The following is a 20,967-nucleotide window of genomic DNA, read 5'->3' as shown; positions in this document are numbered from 1 at the left end:
TGGTCTGCATCCCCTTAACAATTGTGTGTATTGAGCTGTACTGTATTGTACCCATTCTGCAAGTTTTCAATCAATCAATCAAACAATATTCAGGCTTATACATTGAATTGAATTGAATTGAAAACTTTATTAACAGATTGCAGAATGGGTACAGTACAGTACAGCTCAATACACAATTGTTAAGGGGATGCAGACCAGAGAAAGACTTTCGTCTTGTTTACATCAGGGTCCCCCATTTTCAATTCATCATAACATATTTACACGACATACAGATAGACAGTACTGCTACATCTATACATTTATGACATACCAGATTTGCAAATACAGTACTGTTTGTAATACAAATAGAGTCCAGAAAAGAGAGTATATACATTTGACGTAGAACTGTACATTGGAGGAGGTTGGGTAGGTGGGGTGGGGTTGGGGGGACTGTACATTGGAGGTGGTTGGGTGGGTGGGGGGGGGTTGGTAGGAGGGGTGGGTGGGTGGGGGACACTGTACATTGGAATTTTGACAAAACCATACTTGGTAATTTACTGTACATTGGAGGGGGTTGGGTTAGGACATTTACAGGGGCCAGTTTCGAATTGCAGTCTCCCGTAGGTGTTCTTTGAGAGTGGTTTTGAAAGTTGGTAGTGATTCACATTCCTTTACAGCTTTGGGTAGGGCGTTCCACATTGATGTGGCATAATTGCGAAACGTATATAGACCCTTGTTTGAGCCGAATCTGGGTTTAACATGATTTGTGGAGCTCCCTCTGGTGTTGTGATCGTGGTATTCACTGACCTTTGGGAAGTATTTTGACATGTACATGGGTACCTTAGTCGTGTAGTGTATCTTGTAGACCAGGCCCATTGCAAGTTGCTGTACTCTGTCGTCTACTCTAAGCCATCCTAGGTTGTCAAAGTGGGCAGGGGTGAGGTGGGTTCTAGGAGTAAGGTCAAGCAGTAGTCTGACCAGTTTGTTTTGAGATGTTTGTAATTTTGTTTTTAGCGCCTTTGAGGTGCTTTGGTACCATGAGGTGCAAGCATAGTCGTAGTACCCTTGAATGAGTGCTCCTGCCAGAGTCTTCAGGGTATTCTTGTTTACCAGTGAGGAGATCTGGTACAAGAATCGAGTTCGTTGGTTGACTTTTTTTATTACATTGGATGCCATTTTGTCACAGGAAAGATTTGCCTCTAGGATGGAACCCAGGTAGGTAATTTCTTCTTTCCTTGTGACAATATTGTCACCCACTGTAACTGAGAAGCCGTCGGTCTTGCTGAGTTTGTTATTTGAACCGAAGAGAATGGACTCTGTTTTGCCCATGTGTAATGATAGTTTGTTATCAGCGAGCCATATGCAGATTTTGCCTAGTTCCGAGTTGAGGGTTTTTTCAACCTGTAACTTGTTCTTGTCAGAGACCAGCAGGGCTGAGTCGTCCGCAAACAGGAACAAGTTGCAGTCACAAGCTGACGACGTGTCATTTGCATAAATTAGGAACAGTAGCGGTCCTAGTATGCTTCCTTGTGGAACACCACAGCTCACTGTGAGGGGGGGGGGGGGGGGGGGTAGGGTACCGTTTACCTCCACCATCTGTTCTCTCCCCTCCAGGTAGGATTGCATCCAGCTCACTGATAGACTATCAAAACCAATTGCTTTTAGCTTGTCAATCAGAATGGTGATTGACAATGTCGAAGGCCTTTTGTAGGTCCAGCATGACCATGCCGCAGTATTTGCCCGCGTCCACCTCTTGTTTGATGTGGTCGTTTAAATAGAGAAGGCATGTGTCAGTGGAGTGGGATGTTCTGAAGCCAGATTGGAATTTGTAGATTAGATTATTTTCCACATTGCAGAGCAAAGCCCACAAAATTAACGAGAGGCTATGAGAGAAGCACTCATCCTAGTCTAGCTGAAGAATCTTGATCTATACATTATTTAAAAAAGGTATTTTGCATCAAAGTGTTTCATAGAGTTTATACTGGATGGGGCTAAACCAGGATACATTGTGTTTCAGGTATAAGGAACTATAGGGTAAACCTACCCTTCAGTGTCCGATTAAACAGCCATTGTTGTACAGAAGTTGTAAGTCGCGTTGGATAAAAGCGTCAGCTAAATGACAAGATTTTATTCTGAATCTGTGTGAAATGATTCATGCATCATGAATGACTGAGTGTAACATATTGTGCATGGTGGGGATTATTGCTGCGTTAAGATTAGTTCTGAAATATTAGAAAAGCTCTGAATAAATAGCCCTCTCTCTCAAGGAGCGTTTAGACTCATTAGTCCTCATATGTCCAACCTCCTATGATAATAATGCTTATTATGTAGAGATGTAATCCCACTCTGGGACAGATCTATTGAGCAAAATGGGGGCAAGTAAGAGAGGAGCTGCCACAGTCTCTGCTCCATGTTTTCTAATGCACTGTGGGTGGAGTGACTCTGCAGTTTGTCATGTTATCAGTATATCATTTTTTCTTTTTTTGTGTGTGTTAGTTTAGTCTGTCTTTGCAGCCTGTTTAATATATTTTGTAATGTTTTCTTTTGGACTGTTTATGCCTGTTTCTTTGTATTATGTAAATAGGGGAAATAAGAAAGGAAAACAAATGGCAAGATTATCAGACTTATAAAAGTCTTAAAATTGGCCCACATATTGATAGCCTTTTATCATTTTGATACTGTAGGAGAATTTTTTCTTATCTCATCTGAAAAGGGTTAATTTGACTATCAATTTTGCGCACACACACATACACACAATATGCTTGTGGCGCTAACATGGCTGGCTGGAAACAAACAATTTGTTTGCCACTAGATGGTGGTATTGTTGCAAACGTTTAACAGTTTTGTTCTCCCAGACTGTGTTTTCTAACTGGCACTTGCTGACATTTCAATATCTTGGAGAATGTAGCGCTTAGTTCCGGTGAGTGAGACAAAATTGTGACCAGCTCTTCTGAAGAGTTTGAAATAGCTGCCAATTGTGCTGTCAGGGCAGAGTTCATGAAATGTTCTTATGACACATCACACACCATACACTATATGCACTGGTGCAGGACCGTGCAGCAGTGGTTGAGGGTGACGGTGTACATAATGTGCGCATAACAGAGGTGAGTAGATTCGTAGGTTCAGGGTGAAGGGCTGCATTAGTCCCTGGTTTACCTCTGATTTACCTCTGATTTGGCTGACCTACTTCATAGGATAAATCATTGTTGGGCTGTTGCAAGGAAGTCTGGCTTGGAGGTTGATTGGCAAAAAGCTTACATCGCTTCTCCTCCTGCCAGTACTGCTTCAAACGAAGGATAGACCTATAACCCTAGTTATGTGAATACTGGCTGAGCCTTATTGGGATATTCGTCATTCGTGCACATATTGTGCGTGCATTGACAAAAACGTCTACTATGCACCTACATCCATCGTGGCCACGCCCGCCCTGTGTTTCCTTAAAACACAGGGCGTGGTCACCCCCACGCTCTTCCGAGTCTGAATTTCACGTGCGAAAAAACAGCCAAGGGTCCTCAGGGCGTGAAGAGCGTAACGCTCAGCCAGTATTCACATAACTAGGGTTATAGGATAACCTTCGTTGTGTTTCATCTGTCTGAGCGTTCCGCTCTAGCCTTATTGGGAACAAAAAGGGGGAGCGGACGCGCAGCCACTGATAGATGCACCCCCCGAGGGCCCTTACGACCATCAAAACAGGGAAAAACCACCTCTGTATTTCCCTCATAAAGAGGAGACCAAGCGGGACCACGGAGTGGGCAGACGCCATCCTGCCGAGCAGGCGCATTACGAATTACGCCGTAACCGTCCTGCCAGGATGGAACCCCCTGAGCGCACCGAGAATATCTTCTCGGCGTCACTCTGAGAGAGTTGCCCTCATAGACCTTGAGCCTAGAATCAAGCACAAGTACTCCACCTGTTGGTTGGGAAGAGGCGTACTCTTCTTCCAGTTCACAGCAAAACCGCTGGTGTGAGACCTGGCGACCTCCTCCGACCGGCTGAGGACCAGAATGTCGTCCAGGTAGAATAAAACTCTTATTCCCCGACGGGGCAGAGGCCCCAGCGCGGTCTCCAAGCACTTGGGGAAAGTGCGAGGGGCCAGAGAGTAGCCGAACGGCAGTCTCTGGTATTCGTACGCTATTCCCTGAAAAAGGAAGCGCAGGAATTTCCTGTGAGGAGGGAAAATTGGGATGTGAAAATATGCATCCTTCAGGTCTATGGAGGTGAGGGTCAACATTCTGAACCGTCTCACCGCAATTAAATGATTGAACGAGGACAGGTCCAATATGGGTCTGATACCCCCCATTTTCCTGGGCATCAGAAAATATCGGCAGTAGACACATCTCATCATGTCCCCCAGCGTCTTCTTCGGGACCGTGACGGTGGCCTGCTTCACCAACAGAGATTGAATCTTGTCGGCCAGGGCTGTCACTGCCGCTGCCTCTGATAGTTCAAACCCAAAAACGGAGGGTGGGGGTGTGCAACACGAGCCCCAATCTCAACGTTCTCTTTATCCATACCGACATGTGGCACTTCTGTAGCCACACGTGGTAAAAATCGCAAACCGGTCTCGTGGCTAACTGGAGCTGACCTGCTAAGAATTGTAGACAGGAGGCCCGGTCCCTCCCGCTGTGCATTGCGAACCCTGACTCTGCCAGCGAGGTATCTTGTGGGGTCGGGGTTTCGCCTGACTCCGCCAGCAAGGTATCTCGTGGGGTCGGGGTTTTGCACCCTGACTCCGCCAGCGAGGCTCGGGTCGGGGCAATTGCACCATGGGGCGACCCAGACAGAAAGGGGCGGTTTGAAACGGGGGGAACAGCAGTCACCATGCCTATGTCAGGGAGTGGATGACACGGTTCCCCCGCTGAGCATTGTCCCGTCTTAGCTAAACGCTGGGCCAGCTGGGGATGTCCTGCTCTGCGGCTGGACATGCACAATGTGTGGTCTTTACTTTGTCTTGAGTAAAAATTCTTCACACACTGTAACCCTGTAATGTTATTACTATCATTCAAATTACGCGTGCCTGATACACTGCCGCTGCTAGGACTGGTAGTTTGGACGGGGGAAGCACAAGCGTAAAACCCAGCCTGGCGAGGGTGGGGCTGGGGGAACCTGCGCTGTAACACTACGTCGCTGTGATGCGGCCAGGGGTTCCCACTCTGACAACCTTTTTTTGAGACGGGGGGACCCGCTCCATCATCATATGTAGCGTCAGGCTTGTCAAGCACACACGCCGAGCGTGTGGCAGAGGGGCCGTCTGAAAATACAACATTCTCATAGACAAACCCAGGCCTAGCAAGGGCCAGGGTATCAGCCTCTGCCATGAGAAGTGACATGTCGGGCCGCTTATGCTTCCCCGCAGGAATAGTAACACGGCCCAACGCCAGAGGGGGGACAGAGCCCCTATTTTCGTATCGCATACGAGGGGATGAACAGAGAGTTTAGCTGGACACAGAGAGATGATGGCATTGGTCTACTCCCCGGGGGGAGCCGCTCACTTCAAATTCGCCTGAACCCACGGCCGCCCGGGTCTGTCGGTACTGTGAGGCCCCCTGTTTCTGTTTCATTATGTGCTTTAAGCGCCGGGGTGCCTCGGGCGGGGGTCCCAAGGCCACTGGACAGTACTCTCTCCTCTGGCTGTGAGGCGTGGGGCGGTGTGGGGGCCTGGCTATAGACCACCGGCACTTCCGCTGATAAACCAAAAAGTCCATCCTCGGATAAAGGCATGGATCGGTTTTTCAGCGTCTTTTTTATTTATAAACGGCCAGGAATTGTCTTGTTGCTGCCACTTTCTTGCCTGTTTTAGATTATGGTGATGTTCTGTACAAGGATGCATCTGCACACTCTTCACTTGTTAGACGGTGTCTACCATGGGACATTGAGATTCATCACTGGTTGTAAGCCCCTTACACATCATTGTACCCTCTACTCACTTCTAAATTGGACATCTCTCTCTACACTTGCGTAGGACTCTCCACTGGTACTGCTTCATCTATAAATCCTTCTCGGTCTGTTCCCTTCTTACTAGGGATGCTCGATATTGGCTTTTTTACCGATACCGATATTCCGATATTGTCCAACTCTTAATTTCCGATACCGATATCAACCGATACCGATATATGCAGGGTTTCCCCCCCCAAAAAACTGAATAATTTCAGGTAACTAATAATTTCACTGGATATATATATAACAAATATTGTTATTGTTTTTTTCTTTTTTTAAACCGATACCGATATTTTCCGATATCACATTTTACTGCCGATATCGGCCGATAATATTGGTCGGCCGATAATATCGGACATCCCTACTTCTTACCTGTCATCCCTCATGGTCATGGTGCAGAAACAGAGTCGTTTTGGCCTGCGGTCACAGGATGCCCGCACAGAACTCAGAAAAACAGCCCCATCTACGCAATATTGAAAGGACATCTATGGGGGCCCTTAGCCTCTCTTAGACTTTTAGTTGTGTTACTTGTCTTGTTTTTGTCTGGAACTTGTTTTATGTATTTGTTATGTTTGTTTGGTGGACCAGGTCACTCTTGCAAATGTCTCAATGAGATTTTTACCTGTATAAATAAAGGTTTGAAATTAAATGAAATGAGTAGTATGGTGTGTTGACTACACTACTGTATGTCTGCCTTTAATATACTCACCACCACCTTGTTACTTTGTATTATAAGCTGATATAAATCGTTACGGTTTAAATTGATGGTATAGCCTACACTGAAAAAAGAAAATTCACAGGAAATTCACTGTATTATTTTACAGAATACCTTTGTTTTTCTACTTTAAGTGTAAATACCATAAAAATACAGTAAATTACCTTTTATCAAAATATTAACCATTAAATAAACGTAATCTGTAAATGTATTTGATTTTACTGTAATTTGACAGTAAGTATTTGGAAACCATTGATGTCAGACATTTAGCGTTTTCTTGCAGCTTTTTTTCTTACGGTGTATAGATTAATAGTGGTAAGAAGCAATATCAGTTAAGTTAAATGAAATGGCTGTTTGAGGAAATAAAATTATATAATACTCTCTTGAAATGAAAAATCTGGCATATTGTTGATTATTGGTGTTGCCTACGGTGATCATATTTTACCTACCTTTAATTTTATTGCTGCTTGAGCCCACGACCACACAGTGTCCAAGAATAGCGAACGAGGTAAGGGTTGGTTTCCATTGACAAAGGCTTTGCTCAAAGTCCTCCACCTTATTCAAAACACCACAAGAAACCAGCTCATCTCATTCTGGAATGATCTGATCTCGTATAGTCCAGAACCCAAATAAGGATTATAGAAGTCGTCTACAGAGTAAACCTAAACTTTCTTTATTTTCTATTTTCTTTTAGGACTGAAACGTAAGAAGACATGATATTATAGCACTTCAAGACATGCACACAATGACACTCAGCACAGCAGGTTTTTTTTTTGAAGATGCTTTATTTATCTACTGTACCACTATAAATATAACAATGCTGAATACGCTTTTTTTTCTTTTCTTTTTTTACAAACCATCTGATAGAAAACAGTGTGAATAAGCCTACAGTACAAAGGTACGGTGAAGGGCACGTCTTGGCAATAAGGCACAAACTAAGAACACTTCCGACTAGAAAAAAAAAAAATAGCTCTACACTGGTAGAACCAGGGATGGGAGCTGTCTTCATACTACCGCTGTAGTGTGAATGAAATGCAAGCAAACAAATGTAAAGCAGGTGTTTTGAATGGGAGGCAGATCAACAGGGCTGGACATGGTCTTTCGTGACTGTGTAACGCCATCTGAGAGAGAGAGAGGAAGACCCGTTCATGATGGCTCTCCCAAAGTCAGAACAACTACTCTGTTGAACAACTACGCCAACTGCCATAACAAACTGCATCCGTAGGCTACAGCGTAGACCACTCGGAGAGCTACGATGATGTCGGGACACATACATGGACAAGGTTTAGCTTGACTGTCAACAATCAGTACCATTTAGTTGAAGGATATATCAGGTTACCTTCGACCTATCACCGCTGTATTTATCACCTGACATCACACGGATTGATTCTGAATCAATTATGGCCACGGGGGCAACAGACTCAGAGTGACACACAAATATTACCAACAAAAAAACAACAACTATGCATTTTCAGAGTCATCTGAATGATGTCAGATAAAAAAAATAAAATAAAAAATAGGTCTAACTTGAAAACTGTTGGAATGATCCTTTCAATAGGGGGCCCATAGACCATATTCACCTGTTCCCACTCATAACACCAACGCCAATGCAAAACATGTTGTGTTAATAGTATAATACACATAAAAAAAACCACAATATTAACCTTAAATGTTCAAAAACGATTGGACACTTTGGCAAATTTCTTTTTGCTCTGACTTTTATCCCTAAATAAGGCGTATAAAGAAAAGAAAACCTGTTTTACTCGGAATATATTATACCTTTTCTTCTCATGTCACACACTAACTCACGTAATGCATATATTAAATATATCCTGACTTTTGTCATCACAAAAGAAAATAATAAAACATTATCAGCAGTTTTTTCTTCTCTGTTGAAATCCAGTTCTTGGGGGAAAAGTAGCAAAGCATATATTTTTTCTTAGAAGAGATCTGAACAAAAATAGGTTATGCTGTGGTAATATCTGATGAACAGAGATGACAGTTGGTCTGTTCTTTTTAGACGAATAACTTAAGTGTCTCCTGGTCTCGATTTCATAGCCACCATCTGAGTTTACAAAAAAAGGCAAATACACCAAATTGTTTTTTTATGCGTCAGGAAATGACATCTAAAATCATATAGACAAAGAAGATAAGTGGACATGAACAAAACTCCTCTCAAATAAGAGGAATAAATAAGAAATTGGAAAGAAACATTCCTTTCACTCAAATATTTGGATGAAGTATTTTTTTTTACAAATACACGCCAGTTATACAAATGGTTTTCATGTTTTCAGATAAAATATGCAATTAATATCTGCATATAAAATGGCTGTTCCGGAGTGTGACTTCATGATGAGCAGCACTTGTTTGTTTACTTGCGTGTGTGAGTGTGTGTGTGAGTGTGTGTGTGTGTGTGTGTGCCTGCGTTTGTGTGTCTTGTCATCGTGCATAGTCTACTTGCATATTTCGGTGCGATGCATTGCTCCAGTTATTCCCAGTTAGTGAAATAGTACACTTGTTTTCGACACACAGCAGAGTTTCAAAAGTGCCCACTAAACTTTCACAGGGGTCGTTTCATGTTTACTTCGTCTGTGAGGACAAACTCTGTCAGACATAAAAAAAAAAAAAACACACAAAAAAAACACTAATCAAACCCCCCTTTCACACACAGAATTACGCTTGGTATATTAAATATCTTCAACCTTCATTTGATAGTGGCAATCTCTTGCCTTTCATAAATACGGTTAAGTGCACCTTGGTCAAACAGAGTTAGAGGACAAGAAGGAGAGATAAGACAGAATGCTATATGGAGTGTTACTGCAGGAACGTTCAGAGGAAAGACTACGAGAGAGAGAGAGAGAGAGAGAGCGTGCGAGGTAGCCTCGTCACTTCTAACCACGCAGCCTGCAGCCTATAGTTTCCTCATGTGCAAGTTTCACCGTACCGGTACAATATGACACCTCTGGTTTACTGGAAAACATGGATGAAAAAGGCCACAGTGCACATGCACAGGTGAAAGTCTCTCCTTTCTGTACCAAACACACGGCTCGTGGTTACAAAAGGGGAAATAGAAGGTCCAAGACGGTGACCTCGGAGTGGCACATCGAGATGTAAGGCACTGTAAACCGTCAGGCGCGAGAGAGAGTCTTTGCAGTTTGAAGTCAAGAGTTAGTTGCGAGTTCAGCTGCGACACATGTTGGGAGCGCTTTCAGAGTGTTTCCAGTCCATATAACCATATACATAGAAGAATGTCTCTCTTCTCTGTCCATATTTGTTCACCTTTAAAGAGTCAAACAATAAAAAAATAAAAATAAAAACAATAATAACACAGGCAAATGAGAAAAATAAAGCAATACCAGTTCAGTCTTAGTCTTCTAGCAAAGATCAAGTTATCGCAATATCTAGGAATGGGAAACAACTGTTTTGGAGAACACCCTCAAGTAGCTTCAGATGATATACTGCATGTCAAAACGATGGGCAAGCCATCTCTGTCTCATCACCGGTTTAGTGAAGCACTTCAGTTCACTTCACTTATATTCTCCGGCATATATATGCTGTCACAAAAACATGTTACTATTCAGTTTGCAATACCTCCTTAAACGAGCCAAGATATATGTTTGTAAGGGTTAAAACAAAGCCATACAAATATGCAAACTATAGGCTATAGGCAAATAAACACAACACGTATAACCTTCATTTAGAATAGCCAAAAACACAAACAAAACTAAAAATATAAAGAGAAATACCCAACAGGCATCTATAAAGTATCCTTTCGAACTGCATGGACGGACAACAACACCTACAGCACACTGACTTCTCTAGAATAACGTTACTCTATGTTAATGAAAAATACTAATAAAAACTCATATAGTAAATCCAAAAACATCTGTCTTCAGTGGTATTCTTTCTGGTCAGTAGTTCCTTTAGTTAGTAGCATATTTCTTTTTATGTAATTTTATTTTTGTATATATATATATATCTCTTTTTATTATTTTTTTCATTTTTAGAAAGTTTAAAACACAATGTAAAGACATATCTCGTTTCTGTCTTAGAGAATACAAAGAGAGAAACGTTAAATAAGTATCTTCTCTTCATAAATACTTGCATGTACCTTCAGTGTTCTTGTTGCAGCGGCAACAAAGGTGGAGGGAAGGGTTAGGGAGTGGATCGTGGAGGGAGTGTTGTCACTGCTGGTTATGAGTATATTAAGGATTGGATATTGGCTTTTAGAAGTATTCTTCCACAGTATGTAGATCTTCTATGTCCATTATAATTACTCAGTGGTATCAGCGGTGATATTACATAATATAGACTGCCAGCCCAGGATGTCGGGTAGATTTTCAGTGTCTGCGTTTCGAATATTGAATCAATGTCGAATAAACACTCCTTAGAAGGCTTGGAGGTTCACAAACTCTTCCGGACATCAAGGAAATGGTGTTTGGATGTGCTGTGGCATGCTGTGTGTTGGTCAGGTGCGGTGTTTTGTGGCGGTGGTTTAAGTCAGAGCCAAAGCGACATTGCCGTACGTTGGCTCGGCCCGTCAGCGTCAGTACGTCTGGTAGACGTCGTGGATGGGCATTTGGAAGGCGGCGGCGGGGAAGGCCTGTGGCATGGCGTAGCCCGCGTAACCCCCGTAGGCTGCGGCCGCGACCGCCGCATTCTTCTGCAGAGCGGCCAGAGCTGCAGAGTTGGCGGCGTAGTTGGCGATGGGGACGTAACCGGCCCCGTACAGGCCAGCGGCCGTGGGGATACGCTGCATGTTGTGGGCCATGGCGTAGACCGGAGTGATGGGACGACCCTGGGGAGGTGGACGAGAGAGGGAAGGGAGGATACAAAAAAAACAAGAGTGGGAGAGAGAGATATTGAGAGACGTGTCAGCTGGATTTGCACAGCTCTGTGTGTATGTGTGAGTTCATCATCTCTCCCTTCTCCATCAGCCAGTGTGTTTGCATGTAGCCTATACATGTTGCGTACGGTATGATAATGTTGGGAGAAATAGAACAATATTGTCCTGATATGGACTGCATGGACACTTTTATCCAAAGCACTTTACAAGTTATGCTTCACATTCACCCATTCACTGACACATTCACACACCGACGGCAGAGGCAACCATGCAAGGGTGCCGACCTAACGTATAAACCTAATAAACGATGCACACCTGGTACGGTGGGGGGGTGGAGACTGCTGGTAGGACGGTGGGCTGGGCAGAGCTGTCAGGGTGCTGCATGGCCAGTGGGTTGAGGAGGTGCTCCATGGCATGCATCTTCCCTTCCTCCATCAGCTTGGCCGCCGAAGATGTAGAGAACATAGCAGTGTACTGGCCACCCAGAGCCTGCAAGGCCACTACACGCAGACAGAACACAAGATGAGGCAGCAGTAACAGGCAAGGTCACTGTATAGAGAACACAATCTAAAAGAGGGAGGATACGTGTTTCATACGGTACGTACATCACTGTTTCCTCTAGAGCAGTACAGGGGCGGTGGGCCAATACAGCGAGAACACTACAACTATGGGGACTTAATAAAACATTGTCATTTCATTACCCCCACCCCCTCAACGGAACCCCAACTGAACAAGTTATTTTGTCATGAATCTAAATAAGAACAGTTTTTTCCTCGCTACATCCCGACCGCCGGAACTAAACCCGGGATCCCAAAACCGATTTGTAACCCGTCACAATTACCATCAACCGTCATTGCCACCGAAGAAATTGACAAGAGGAAACACTGATGTACGCAAACACGCTAACACACACGGACCGCACACATACTCAAGAGAGACGCAAAGACAAGACAAATCTGTGAGTCATGTATGAAAAAATAACAGGGAAAGTGAAGAAATTAAGAAATAAAACGCAGGAAGATGTGGAGAGAAGGGAAGGAGAGAAGGGAAGGAGAGAACGGGCGGTAGGCAAGAATGAAACTAAAAGAAGTTACACAAGTTGCCGTCTGGGGTGTGATTCGGATTAAGATGGTGCTCAACTCTGGATTAACTCCCACTTTCTAACACACACACACGCAGAGCCAACACAACGTCACTCATTGTTTCAGATGGACAAAAGTCCTTTCAGAACGGTCTTGATCCTCTGATTCCATGCAGACAGACTGGGATTGGAGAATGAGGTCCAGATTGGGGCCGCCATATCATTCCAGAAGTGTCAGGGAAAAGAATCCATTCTCCCCAGACAGACTTCTGATTGGCCAATGAGTGACGTTAATACAAACGGGTTACACAAATTCAAAGCTTTGAGATTGGAGATTTTGTGTGTTTAGTAATCGTTGATTAGTAATAGACGGTCATTTTAAGACACACTTCCCTGATCAGAAGAACAGAATAAAGAGGGAAATAAATAGAAAGATAATTTTTACAGAGTTGGTTGGCCTGCAACTGGCCCATTTCACCATGAGATCTCAATGTAAACAGAACGTCTTGTGGAGGGGTTAGCTAGTTAACGTCTCGTGGAGGGGTTAGCTAGTTGAAATTAATTGGGATTTTGCTTCCTTTAGCTACTGAAAAGTCTTGTTTTATAAAGTAAAAGACAAGGCTTAGATGTGACGTGTATCCGTCGATTTTACACTCTACAATTGAAATTAAGAAAATCTGCTATAATTTGGTAATTTACTGAAGTAGTTTCATTTCAGCTCTGGTTTACAGTGACAGCAAGTAGCGTTTAACCCCCTCTCACGTGACCAGCACCATGCATCCTGTGTACATAGTGACGTCATCGTCCCCATGGTAACAGCAACATGCATTCTGTTTACATAGTGACGTCATCGTCCCCAGGCAACAGAGACGTGCGTTCTCTTTACATAGTCATCGTGAAATAGGGCAATTCAACTCCAGAATAAGGCAAGAAAGCTCTGTTGGTAATTCATGTCTTGAAAACCAACAAAAAGTCTGAAGTATTCATTTCTTCGTGAGCTCTAAGGGGATATCCACTCTGTCCTACTAACTTGTTTGATATTTTTTTTATCCCTTCTTTCTTAAATGGGACTGCTTTTTACGAATAGGACAAGATTATTTCAACATCCTTTCAGCCGACACCTGGAGTTGAGAGTGCACGTGGAAGAGGGAAAGATGACGGTCGCTATCAGGCCATGTTAGAAAGGACAGAGGTTTGGTGTTGTCTACAGTACATTTCTGAAATGCAGTCCTTTTGCACATGACCATCTAGCAACGACTAGAGAGCCCCGATTAAAAAACGAAAAGAAACTAAAAGAATTGTTGGTCTGACAGCAGAGGACAACGAGAAAACCCTGGGGTAGAGGGTTTTAGTAAGGGGTTTCAAGATGGGGGGGAGTATGTTTCTGTCACTGACTTGTGCCAGGTTTCATGCCAACTTGGTTGACGGAGGCTGCCAGCTCCAGGCCGGGCATCAGCTCGTAGGGCTTTTCGGACAGCTTGGTCTTGCCCTCGTGGTAGCGGCTGTAGATGCCACGGCCAGCAGAGTAACCCCCAAGGTAGGACCCCCGTGGGCCAGGGGTGCGGTTACCTGTGGCAGCGCGACCACGACCTCGCACAGTACCTGCTTGAGATGCACATGACAGGGGTGTGTGGTTTAGGACTAGGGCAAGAGGAACAAAGGGACTAGCCACCAGAACTACCTGGGACCAATTTTTGGAGGGTTACTACTACTAGGGGAACGGGAAAGGACAGCGGAGCCTCTTTGAACTTTTCTCAGGATATCCTGATGAAAAAGAGTCTTCTATTTATAGAATGAGTGGAGAAAAAGCTAGCCATGGGCTATATTGGTATTGCTACTTTGCTCTAGGCGTATAGTAACTCATAAAAGGTGTCTCGTTCTTTGAACTCGAGATGTTTAGTTGAGATTCATTTAGCTCCAGTTTTGCTTCTCATCTGAAGACTTAACATTTTAATTGAATGGAATTGTGGATTATTGTTAGTGTCCTTGGAAACTTTGACTTTGAAGTGGGGATCCTTTCCGTAACGTAGTATATAATGGGGATGGGGGAGGGTGATGGCACAGCAGAAGAGGAAAATGTTAAGGAAACCAGAGAGTTTGTCACATGGCAAGGAAGCTCATTGTTCATTGGAGGAATAAGTAGGGAAAGACAATAAGGATGTGAGAGATTACCATTGTTCTGTATCATTGGGACTCCTTTGGAGAGAAAACCAAAACACAATGATTTTTGAAAGTCAAAAAGAATTTCCTGCTACCACCCAAAGACCATACTTAATCAGTCATCAACGGTAATGGGATTAGCATTCAACGGTACAACACCTTGTTTTATCACTCATCAGGTTGGTTCGAACAACAGATCTGTGATTTTTAAGCCATAATACCCTCATTAAGGTAAAGATTGGACAAAGCATTTATCATTCTACTCATTACATGGAAAATCATTATCGTCTTTGTCATCATGTTCATTTACAAAACCATAGTATCGATGAGGATGTATTCACCAATGTCCCCAACCTTTAACCTTTAACACATGACATCAGTGTAAGAGCTGAATCTGTTGCTACTGTTACCAACAAGAAAATGGCAATTGGGCTGTGGCTACTGAACAATACTGGAACAAAAACAGAAGAAATTGATTCTAACCTTTGACAAAGTAGTCTCTGTTGGGTCCAATGAGGGTGTTGTAAGGGTAGCCGTAGTAGGTCAGTGTGTATGGATCACACTGGTAAACATAGTTCTGCTGGGTTGGCTCTGGAGTGGCTACAGTGGCCCCTTTAGAGGCCTTCTGGTAGCGTGTGTACTGCTCTTTATCAACAGGCTTAGCCAGGGTCACCTCGATGCAGGACCCCTCCACCTCAGTGCCATTGAGGTGGTCCATGGCCAAGACAGCATCATCTCGGGAGGTGAAGTGGACGAAAGCATAGTCGCGGATTTTCTTCACACGTTCCACACAGCCAGGGTTCCATTGGCCAAACACCTGGTTGACAGAGAGGAGACGGTTCATTTGTGGATCCATGTTGTTAGTTGAGCCTACAGCTCAGGTATTACTTATTTTATTTAAAAGCCTTTATACTGAACATCAAGCATTAAACCAACCAACCCGCCAACCAACCCGCCAACCAACCCACCAACCCGCCAAGCAACCCACCAACCAATCAACCAAGCAACCAGCCAACCAACCAACCCACCAACCAGCCAACCAACCAACCCACCAACCAACCCACCAACCCGCCAACCAACCCACCATCCAGCTAACCAACCCACCATCCAGCTAACCAACCCACCATCCAGCTAACCAACCAACCCACCAACCAATCCATCAACCAACCCACCAATCAACCCACCAACCCACCAACCAACCAACCAACCCACCAACCAACCAACCCACCAACCCGCCAACCAACCCACCATCCAGCTAACCAACCCACCATCCAGCTAACCAACCCACCAACCAACCCACCAACCAATCCATCAACCAACCCACCAATCAACCCAACAATCCAGCAACCCAAAACAGTCAATTAACCAGCCAATCAATCCCACCTGTCTGAGCGTCTCCTCACTGGTCTCCATCATCAGATTCCTGACATAAAGGATCTTTACTGTCTCCATGACATCTTCATCTACGTCGATCTCTGGCTCAGCCCAATCCACGGCGATCTGGTGGCCCCACAGCTGGATACGGCCCGGCATCAACTTCCTGCGGGCCATGGCGGCTGCACGGTGTGATTCATACTCCACGAAGGCAAAGCCACGATTCTTCATCTTGTCTGCAGCGCTGGCGTAAACGATCACATCCAGCACACCCTCCGTCACCTTGGAGACCTCCTCTAGGATCTCCTCGCGCTTCTTGGTCTTGGGGATCCCGCCGATGAACAGACGGCAGTTGTCCACAGAGCAACAGACCCCCAGCAGTCGCCCAGGTCGCACCTCGTAGTTGTTGAGCTCCCGGACGGCCCGCTTGGCTTCATGTTTCTGGGTGTACATTACAAACGCATAGCCGCGGTTCTTGCCGTCAAAGTCCATCATCAGGCGCATCTCGTAGATTCGTCCTACAGACTCGAACACCGGGACCAGCTCATCCTCATAAACGTCCCGGGGGATCTTACCCACAAAGATCTCACATCCCCGTGGTGGAGATGGACCCTCCCAGCCGGGTGGAGGCCCATATTTCCGCTGACCATTCTCCTGGACCATGCCGTAAGTGGTGCGCTCCATCAGAGCCACTAGAGCGGCTTCGTTAGGAGCGCCTGCCACACCCTCTGGGATTGTGATTTGTCCATGGAGAGGGAGGTGGGAAGGAGCAGCGGGTTTGGAACTGGAGGGGGTGGAGTTATTGCTCATGGCTGAGGAGGCAGGATCTTCGGCTGTCATTCTGACAAAACCATCCAATTAGATATGGGGCCTGAGGAAGAGAGAGGGGAGAGAGCTACGTTTTAAAATGCCCGCAAGCAATAGCACATAATTATCAAGACATTACCACAGAGAGGAGACTGAAATCAGGGAAGTACATCATTTACAGGGAAGATAACTTATATATTTCATTCTCAAGGTCATAGCATTTTCAGTCATAGCGAATCCAGTAGTCTACAAAGGTGTTCCGATGTGTTCCGACAAAATAATTCTAAGCTATTACTACAGTCCCACATCTCCACTTTATCACATTACTGCACAATATATTTGTCACAATCAACAGTGAAAATATATCGCCTGGACCGAAGATATCATATATAAGAGAATACAGCATCTATAAATCATCAGAGATGATGATTGGAGACACTCCTCCATCACTATCAGAGGTTTTACTGCCTTGTTTTGTTGAGTTGCTCAGATCCCTGGCTGACCTCTGACCCCTATCAGATAGAATGAGGGGCTGTAAACCCTCAAACCTCAGTTCAAGGTTCCAGAGTACAACTGGGTCACATGCTCACAACGTGTGTGTGTGTGTGTGTGTGTGTGTGTGTGTGTGTGTGTGTGTGTGTGTGTGTGTGTGTGTCTGTGTCTGTGTCTGTGTGTGTGTGTGTGTGTGTGTGTGTGTGTGTGAGATTAAGCTTCATGAAGAATGTTGTGTAAAATTAGACGACATACTGTGACCCAGCAGCAGTGTATTGTCTCCTGTTGATCTCAGACTAATACCTGCAACACATATTGTTGCCACAAGAGGGTGTTAGACTTGCAACTTTGTTGTGAGTACAATGCAAGGGTATATTTTGGCACATGCTCACAACGACGTGTGTGTGTGACTTAATTAAGGGCCACAGTCCTATAGGAGGAACAGAGAACAATCAGAAATCGGCTTCCCAAACATAACCCTCTTACTCCCTAACCCGGTTTCCAACCCTGCTAGCGCTCAGAGCGAAAAAAATCCCCAACAATTTAAATCCCCAGATCATCGTGCTTTATACAACAACCACCACAATAAATTATAGATGGACTACGAAGCAAACAATTTTCTGTCAAACCAATCCTGGTCACAAAGAGGCCAACTGAACAACAACCTCTTCCATTGTGTGTGTGCGTGTGTGTGTGTGTGTGTGTGTGTGTGTGTGTGTGTGTGTGTGTGTGTGTGTGTGTGTGTGTGTGTGTGTGTGTGTGTGTGTGTGTGTGTGTGTGTGTGTGTGTGTGTGTGTGTGTGTGTGTGTGTGTGTGTGTGTGTGTGTGTGTGTGTGTGTGTGTGTGTGTGTGTGTGTGTGTGTGTGTGTGTGTGTGTGTGTGTGTGAGAGAGAGTGTCATACGATTGCTTGGACTTTGACAAAGATAGGTGAGGCAGTTTACAAAGGTAAAACCTACACAGCCACGCAACCATGGTAACACACACACTCGCTTGACCTGACCCAATATCCCACCCTCCCACGCACACACACACACACACACACACACACACACACACACACACACACACACACACACACACACACACACACGCACACACACTTGTTAGTTCACTCAAGGCTAGAGGGCTTAGAGTTACAAGCAAACCCACTCACACCTCGACCTTAACAAGTGGAGGATGATATAAGGGAGAACGATACAGTATACAACCTTAACCCACAGTGAGTGAGGTGTACCACATTGAAACTGCAATATTGCCAAAGAGCAGTTACAGAATAGTCACGGAATTACTGAATACAAATATCTTAGTAACTGGCTAGATGAGAAATGTACCTTTAAACCACACCCTGTTACCTTTAAACCACACGCTGTTACTGACTGTGATCGTACTGTACTTTGAATGACCATTTGAAATAAGTGGGGGGTCACCGCCCCCCTGTGTCACCCCACCCCCACTCCCTCCCTGTTCTTGCCTAATGTAATCTTGGCACCAAAGTTACTCTCCCTTGCTAAATTAAAATGATGACAGTATTTTCTTTCTCTCTTTCTTTCCCTCCTATCATCCCTCTGTGTGACCCCTCTCTTCCCCCTCTCTCCTCTGTGTGACCCCTCTCTTCCCCCTCTCTCTCCTCTGTGTGATCCCTCTCTTCCCCCTCTCTCCTCTGTGTGACCCCTCTCTCTCCTCTGTGTGACCCCTCTCTTCCCCCTCTCCTCTGTGTGACCCCTCTCTTCCCCCTCTCTCTCCTCTGTGTGATCCCTCTCTTCCCCCTCTCTCCTCTGTGTGACCCCTCTCTTCCCCCTCTCTCCTCTGTGTGACCCCTCTCTTCCCCCTCTCCTCTGTGTGACCCCTCTCTTCCCCCTCTCTCCTCTGTGTGACCCCTCTCTTCCCTCTCTCCTCTCTGTGACCCCTCTCTTCCCCTCTCTCTCTCCTCTCTGTGACCCCTCTCTTCCCTCTCTCTCTCCTCTCTGTGACCCCTCTCTTCCCCCTCTCTCCTTTGTGTGACCCCTCTCTTCCCTCTCTCTCCTCTGTGTGACCCCTCTCTTCCCCCTCTCTCCTCTCTGTGACCCCTTTCTTCCCCCTCTCCTCTCTGTGACCCCTCTCTTCCCCCTCTCTCCTCTGTGTGACCCCTCTCTTCCCCCTCTCTCCTCTCTGTGACCCCTTTCTTCCCCCTCTCCTCTCTGTGACCCCTCTCTTCCCCCTCTCTCCTCTGTGTGACCCCTCTCTTCCCCCTCTCTCCTCTGTGTGACCCCTCTCTTCCCCCTCTCTCCTCTGTGTGACCCCTCTCTTCCCTCTCTCTCCTCTGTGTGACCCCTCTCTTCCCTCTCTCTCCTCTCTCTGTGACCCCTCTCTTCCCCTCTCTCTCTCCTCTGTGTGACCCCTCTCTTCCCCCCCTCTCTCCTCTGTGTGACCCCTCTCTTCCCTCTCTCTCCTCTGTGTGACCCCTCTCTTCCCTCTCTCTCCTCTGTGTGACCCCTCTCTTCCCTCTCTCTCCTCTGTGTGACCCCTCTCTTCCCCCTCTCCTCTCTGTGACCCCTCTCTTCCCCTCTCTCTCTCCTCTGTGTGACCCCTCTCTTCCCCCTCTCCTCTCTGTGACCCCTCTCTTCCCCTCTCTCTCTCCTCTGTGTGACCCCTCTCTTCCCCCTCTCCTCTCTGTGACCCCTCTCTTCCTTCTCTCTCCTCTGTGATCCCTCTCTTCCCCCTCTCTCCTCTGTGTGACCCCTCTCTTCCCCCTCTCCTCTCTGTGACCCCTCTCTTCCTTCTCTCTCCTCTGTGATCCCTCTCTTCCCTCTCTCTCCTCTGTGTGACCCCTCTCTTCCCCTCTCTCTCCTCTGTGTGACCCCTCTCTTCCCCCTCTCTCCTCTGTGTGACCCCTCTCTTCCCTCTCTGCAAACACTGCAAGCTAGAATCACTCTTATATACATACCGTAATCATATAATATTATCAAACAGTGCTTCTAGAGGAGGAGGTCTTTCAAGTGCCTTTATTCTCTGGAAAACATTCAGAGAATGTGTCCAATGTATCTGTCAAATATGCTAATTCTTACGGTGGAGCAATTGACTTCCTGATGTTTTGACCAATCCAGGGTATTCTAAACTTCCTCAAAACTGGCTTGCTGTTGTGCTGAGCTTTCGCTTTCTTGTCTCAGGAAATCAGTGTTTAGTGTTGTTTCTCTCTCTCTCTTTCTCTTAGTGTATCCGTGGGAGAGCAGAAGTGAAGTGAAACATAGCATGACCGTTGACAGTCTCTGTTCCTTAGGATTAGGAAAGAAGAGTGTGGAACACCAGTCCTTCCTGTGAGGCCCCTGCGTGCCTGTGACTCTGTGACTGTGTGTCTGTCTGTATATATGTCTGTCTGTCTGTCTGTCTGTCTGTCTGTCTGTCTGTCTGTCTGTCTGTCTGTCTGTCTGTCTGTCTGTCTGTCTGTGGAATGAACTGCCCACCACAGTTAGGACAGCCGAAACCCGTCCAATCTTTCGCCGTCGACTAAAGACGCACATCTTCAACCATTATCTAAGAAAAGAATAATAATAATCTAACCCTAACTAACCTTATTGTCATGCACTTGTCCTAATATA

The 20,967-nt window shown here is 45.5% G+C and overlaps 1 protein-coding gene across 6 annotated transcripts in view; it reads right to left on the bottom strand.

The window, feature by feature from the left end:
- Positions 1-7,408: 7,408 nt before the first annotated feature.
- rbm47 (RNA binding motif protein 47) overlaps positions 7,409-20,967 on the bottom strand; it is a 62,647-nt gene continuing 49,088 nt past the window's right edge. For 3 of the 6 annotated variants that reach the window (XM_084318664.1, XM_084318665.1, XM_084318666.1), the window contains 6 exons: positions 16,102-16,963; positions 15,202-15,535; positions 14,731-14,754; positions 13,954-14,163; positions 11,793-11,977; positions 7,409-11,429 (listed from right to left, as the gene is read on the bottom strand). In XM_084318664.1, the coding sequence (XP_084174790.1) occupies positions 11,178-11,429; positions 11,793-11,977; positions 13,954-14,163; positions 14,731-14,754; positions 15,202-15,535; positions 16,102-16,932 (1,836 nt within the window). In that variant the 5' untranslated portion in view covers positions 16,933-16,963 and the 3' untranslated portion in view covers positions 7,409-11,177. The remainder of the gene's footprint in view (positions 11,430-11,792; positions 11,978-13,953; positions 14,164-14,730; positions 14,755-15,201; positions 15,536-16,101; positions 16,964-20,967) is intronic. The other 3 variants (XM_084318667.1, XM_084318669.1, XM_084318668.1) reach the window with 3 other exon arrangements.

This window comes from Notolepis coatsorum (genome assembly GCF_963971535.1).
Source record: "Notolepis coatsorum genome assembly, chromosome: 7".
Classification (NCBI taxonomy): Eukaryota; Metazoa; Chordata; class Actinopteri; order Aulopiformes; family Paralepididae; genus Notolepis; species Notolepis coatsorum.
This window is presented reverse-complemented; position numbering and strand designations above follow the sequence as displayed.